At 50.9% G+C, this 5,800-nt stretch overlaps 1 protein-coding gene across 4 annotated transcripts in view; it reads right to left on the reverse strand.

Moving 5' to 3' along the window:
* The window catches only part of FCHSD1 (FCH and double SH3 domains 1), a 12,241-nt gene extending 8,549 nt beyond the window's left edge, over positions 1-3,692 (reverse strand). For 2 of the 4 annotated variants that reach the window (XM_030320373.1, XM_030320375.1), the window contains exons 1-8: positions 3,626-3,684; positions 3,294-3,391; positions 2,620-2,665; positions 2,154-2,221; positions 1,675-1,831; positions 1,453-1,589; positions 1,294-1,357; positions 365-493 (exon numbers count right to left, since the gene is read on the reverse strand). In XM_030320373.1, the coding sequence (XP_030176233.1) occupies positions 365-493; positions 1,294-1,357; positions 1,453-1,589; positions 1,675-1,831; positions 2,154-2,221; positions 2,620-2,665; positions 3,294-3,391; positions 3,626-3,646 (720 nt within the window). In that variant the 5' untranslated portion in view covers positions 3,647-3,684. Of the gene's footprint in view, positions 1-364; positions 494-1,293; positions 1,358-1,452; positions 1,590-1,674; positions 1,832-2,153; positions 2,222-2,619; positions 2,666-3,293; positions 3,392-3,625 lie in introns of all 4 variants that reach the window. The other 2 variants (XM_030320374.1, XM_030320376.2) reach the window with 2 other exon arrangements.
* Between the last annotated feature and the right edge of the window lie 2,108 nt (positions 3,693-5,800).

The raw sequence follows: 5,800 nt of genomic DNA on the forward strand, positions 1-5,800 counted from the left end.
ATTGGAAAGAGGGAAGGAATGAGACATTATTACTGCTTCTAATAATAGGCCCTCACGTATGCATAGACCTTAACAGTTTAAAAAGCATTTTCACATCTATTCTCTCCTCTGAGCCCCATTAGTCTATAAAGTAGGCAGAACAGAAGTTATCCCTGATGAGGGGTTCAGAGGGGTTAAGTGTTCTGCACAATGTCATGCAGTCAGCTAGAACTAGAACCAGAACCAGAGGATCTATCTTCTACCCACTCAAAGCAGGCTAGGTCCCTAGCACCACCTAGTCTGGTGGTGGTGGGAAGAAAGGACAGGCCCTCCCACACACTGCCACCCTCTGCTGAGAGGCAGGGGTATCTGGGCTGGGACTGGCCTTGAGCAGGGCTGGCAATTCCTCCTGGTAGTAGTGGTCAAGGTGGGCATTGGTGGCCACCAGGTTAAGCAGGTACTCGTTGCGGGCTGTTCTCAGCTGCTGGGAGTACTGGGCTGATTGGGCAGACAACTGGGAAGAGAAAATACATGTCAACAGGGACCGCTAGACCCCTGGGGTCCTTCCAAGGCCAATCCATATCCAGAATGGATTCTCACATTATTGAGTGCTTACTATATACGTGGTGCTACACTAAAACTTTTGTACACTCACAACTCGTGCTCAAGATGCACTGGTGGTGTCTGGGTTCATTTAAAATAAAATCCCAACTGCTCCTTACTGTGGTTTACCAGGTTTCACGTGAGCTGGTCCTGCGACCTCTCTGACCTGTTTGCACAGTACTTGTCCCCTTGCTCACAGTACTCCAGCCACACTAGTCTTCTTTTGGTTCCTCAAGCCCACAAAACTATTGCCATCTCAAAGCCCCTGAACTCACCATTTCCTCTCCCTGGAATGTTCCACCCCTAGATCTTTGCATGGCTGGCTCCTTCTTGACAGGCCATGTATTCAGAGAAGCTTTCTCTCTAAATTACACCCTGTTACCCTTTATCATAGCACCTTGTTTTGTTTTCACTTAGTCTGATTATTTGTTTATTTACTATCTGTCTGGCATTCACCAGACTCTGAAGGCAGGAACTCCATAGAATCCTCAATAAATGCACAGTAAAGGAATAAAAAGAAATGCACTATTTCCGTGTTACAGATGAAGAAAATGAGATTCAGAGAGATCAGGTTAACCAAGGTCAAGGACTGAAGGTGTAGGGAAGCCTGGATTCGTCCCAGTCTCTCAGATTTATGCCCTTGGTTTCCAAACCACGAGACTACTCTGCCCACCTCCTTCCTGCCCTCCCTCCTATCCACATCCCCCAAACCTTGGTGCTGAGTTTCTGGAGACTGGTTCGAGTGTGGAAGAGCCCATGGTCACTTCGGTTCAGTCTGTGCAGGCAAGGAAGAGGAGTCGAGTTTAGGCCTGGCTGTCATGCCTTGGATCCCCTCCTCCTGCCAGGCTTCCCAACTCCACACGACCCCACCTAGCCTGGACATCAGCCGCCTTCTCCTGTGCCAAGGCCCACACACGTTCCCGCTGCCCATACAGCTTCCGACTTCGGCTCAGCTCCCGGACAGACTGCAGCACCTCAGCTTGTGCCCTCTGGAGGTTCTCTGCTCCCTAGGGGCATGGACACACAGAGTCCTGACCTGGATCACCCCAGCCCTGAGCCAGCCCTTCCTTCATCCCATCCACATAGACATACCTTCCTAAGCACCTGCTCCTTGGCACTCCGCCCTGTGCCCCCTGCCAGGTCACGGTATCGGTCAGATGCCTGGAGCCGGGCTTGGCCCCCAGCCACGGTGGCATCCAGCAGGCAGCGCCAGGCACCAAACACCATCCTGCCTCTCCCCATAGAAGGTCTGTGTTGAGGAGGAGAGCACTCCAAAGCTTCATGAGACCCCCCCAACCCCAACACCATAAGAGACAGAGTGCTTTCCCATCCCCCTTGTCTGGGAGCCTATCAATCGATCAGCCCATTAGCTCAGCCACAAGGATCACTCATGCCCTCTGCCCGCACCCACAGTGTCCTTGCTGGGTCAGCTCCTCTCTGGCTGCTGTGTCAGCTCTACCTACAGCTCACGTGCCCTCCCCCCTCACTGACTCTTTATTCCCATAGATTCCTGAGACTGAGCTCCTCATCTCTTCTAGGTCTCCTGACCTCCCTACCTCCATGGGACCCACCTGCTGTCCATCTCCCCACTCCGGTGCCCTTCCCTCTTCAGGAATGGCCCAGCCAGTTTCTGAAGTGCCTGGTGGGAAAGTCATCATAGACCCAGTTACCTCTCAAAGATTCTCACCAACTGGGAAATTATGGGATCAGAGTATACTAACGCCATTCATCAGATGCATATTATGTGCTACTTACTTTGCTAAGTGCTTTACATGCATTAACCTATCCCATCCTTACAACAACCCCACGTGAAGGTACAATTATTATTTCCATTGTACAGAGAAAGATGTCAAGGCCAAGAAAGGCTAAGTACTTTGTCCAAGGTCACACAGCCAACAAGTAGCACAAGAAAGATTTGACACCCCTCTGTTTAGGCCTTTGCTCTTGACCAGAACAGAAGAATGTGTGGAGAGACAATGCTGGTGGTTTAAAGGAGGCTAGAACAAAAGACAAAGTCCAGAGAAAGGAGTTCCATACCTGCCCATACTCCCGTTCAATGGCTGCCCTCTGCTTGCTGTAGGACCTGTGGAGATAAATGGAGCAGGGTGGTGTTACAGTTTAGTCCTGTTTTCCCACCCTCAATCCTCTCCTCAGCCTGGGCAGGAGGAAGAGTGGAGCCAGGCCTAGAGTGTGAGTATACCAGGAGCAAATGAGACTTAAGAGAGAGTCCTTGAGATCACCTCAGGCAGCTGCAACCCAGAACAACCTCACCTCATTGCTCAGAGCCTCAGCAGGATCCTCCCCCCCCCCCCCCCCCCCCCCCCCCCCCCCGAGAACCATCAGTGGGCTCAGACGTGAGGACTGATGGGGGCCTGAATACACTGTCCTCCAGCCTTCCAACAGGTCTGGAAGAGGGAGGTAAGATTCTGCTCTAAGCTTGATTGTGTGGTGGAGGGAGTGGTATGGGGTCAAGGGGTTTCAGGGAGGGTACGTGCGTGTTTCTGTGTGTTGGGGTGGGAAGAAGGATAAGTCCTATCTGGTATCTGGAGAGGGAGGCCGAAAGTGAGGGCCAGTAATGGGCAGGGTGGAGAACTCTTCACCCTCTGCCTCCCCTCCCCGGCCCAGATCCGACGGATGTAGGTTTGAGGAGAGGCGGGGCGCGCAACGGCGAGGGGGGGGGGGGGGGGTACGTGGAGGGGATCAGAAGCTACCTGATGTCCTCCAGTAAATCTGCCTCCCTCTGCTGCCGGGTCTGAAGGATGCTCAGCTGCTCCAGGAAGCGAAGCTTCACCTCCTGAGCCGGCTTCACCTGTGAGGGTAAGAAGAGGATGAAGACCCCCAGCGCCTGAGACCTGGAAAAAACACTCCGCGCAGGGAGCGGTGAGGGGGCGGGACCGGGGAGGGGCTGGGCTGTTTCCTGGGTTACTTCTGGGTTAGGCCCTGAACCCTTACAACTCCTTGTCCCCCACTGCGGTTCCTGAGCCCCTTAACTCCCACCATTCCGCCAGCCCACCAGGAGTCCCCATTCCCAGGCCAAGCTCACTTTTCGGGGCGGCGGCTGCATCTCCGATCCGGCCAAGGCGAGCGACTCGACTCCGGAACTCGAGGAAGCCCCGCCCACGCCAAAGCCCCGCCCCGGACCTGGCTCAGCTCCGCCCCCGTCCCGCCCACGCCTCGTCCGACTTCGCGCAGTGCTGCGAAGCGCGAAGGTGCCGAGAAGAAACCGGATCAACTTCTGTTACTACTGCTAAAACTCCGGAAAGGGTCGGAGCCGCCGAGTGGACGCCGCGTCTGCTGTGCGGTAGGGAAACTCTTAAGTTTCTGAGTCAAGACGCCTGGGTTCTGTTTCTAGTAGAGCCACTGACTCAGCTCTTAATTATTTCTAATCATTCATTTACATATGCAGATCTCCGGTGATGGCGCGAAGGGTGACGTGTGGCAAGGAGGAACTCAGTTTGTGACCAGGGAAACTGAATCACTGGATGCCTGAGCAAAGATGATTTTGACAAGGGAAACAGGACTGTTCTCAGACCTTTCCCAAATTCCCAGAGAACTGGAAAAGTCAGCGTGAGTGGTGAGAAAATTGCCTGGAGCCTGGAAGAAACCAGTCCCAGAGGAAAACAGGTGTGTCTGGGGCCAATGGAAGCTAAATGGTACTTTTGAGTGGATATAAGCGGGGAGATGGGTGTGGGGCCTTGCGTCCCAGAAGGCCCCTCTCACCGTTAGGGCCTACTTTTCAGGTTCTGCACTGCAGTCCTGTGGCCCCAAATTCACATTTCCAACAGACCACTGACACCAGCACTTGTATATCTAATAGATACCTCAAATCTTTAAAACTGCTCCTTCTCCCTGACCCTTCCCAAGTTATCTTCCCCAGATAAAATACCAAAGGGCACCTCTTTCCATCCAGTTAGGAAAGTCTGAAACCCAGAGTCAGTCTGCCCTTTTCTCATACCCCCACATTCCATCCGTTAGCAAGTTCTATAGGTTCTATTTCTAAAAGATCTCTTATTGATCACCTTCGTTCAATTCCCAAAACCACCAACCTAGTCCAAGCCCCATAATCAGTTTTCTGTCTAATATCTGGTCTTTCACTCTCTCCCCACCCCCAACTCCCTCCATAACCCATTGTTCACAAAATAGCCAGTGATTTATCTTTTTTTAAAAAAGAAAATGAGATCCTATCACTCTCTTCGTTAAAACTTCTCAGTTGCTTTAGAATAAAATCCAAACACCCTAGCATGGCCTGCAAGGCTGTGCATTATTGGGCCCCTGCCAATCTTTCCCCTTTCGGCCCATACACTTCTCTGGCTCCCCACTCACTGTGCTTCAGCAACTCCAGCCTCCTTGCTGTTTTCCCAGCAGGCCAAGTCTTCCCATTACAAAGCCTTCATGCCTGCTGCTTTCCCTCTCCTTCTGGAGTGCTCCTTCTTCCAGTACTCCACATGTCTGGCTTCTTTATTTTTTATTTATTAAAAACATTTTTTTTAAGTTTTTTTATTTATTTTGAGAGAGAGAACAGGGGAGGGGCGGAGAAAGAGGGAGAGAAAATATCCCAGACTCTGTGCAGTCAGAGCAGAGCCCTATGTGGGGCTTGAACTCACCAACTGTGAGATTGTGACCTGAGCCAAAATCAAGAGTTGGACACTTAACCAACTGAGCCACCCAGGCATCTCTTTATTTTTTAAGTTTTTTAATTATTTAAGCAATCTCTACACCCAACATGGGGCTCACACTCATGACCCTGAGATCAGGAGTTGCATGCTTTTTTGACTGAGCCAGCCAGGTGCCACCAAATCAAGTCCCATTAGTTTTGTTTGTTTGTTTGTTTGTTTGTTTGTTTTGTTCTTTAAGTACACTCTATGCCCAGCATGGATTTGAACTCACAACCCTGAGATTAATCTGAAGTACTCTACTGACTGAGCCAGTCAGGCACCCCTATCTGGCTTCTTTAAGTTTCAGCTCATCACAGAGGCCTTCCCCATCCTCCCAGCCTAAGGGCCATCTCCACAAACACATCACTTTAGGTTTAATTTCTTCACATCACTGAATTAGTTTGTGTATTTAATGTTTTCTATTCCTCTACACTGGAAGCTCCATAAAAGCAGGACCCATCTGTTCTGTTCACACTGAATACCTAACACCCAGTTAGGTGCTCAGTACATATTTGTTGAATGAATGAATGAATGAATGAACGAATGAATGAATGAAGCATCAG

The sequence above is a fragment of the Lynx canadensis genome, chromosome A1 (genome assembly GCF_007474595.2).
Source record: "Lynx canadensis isolate LIC74 chromosome A1, mLynCan4.pri.v2, whole genome shotgun sequence".
Lineage (NCBI taxonomy): Eukaryota > Metazoa > Chordata > Mammalia > Carnivora > Felidae > Lynx > Lynx canadensis.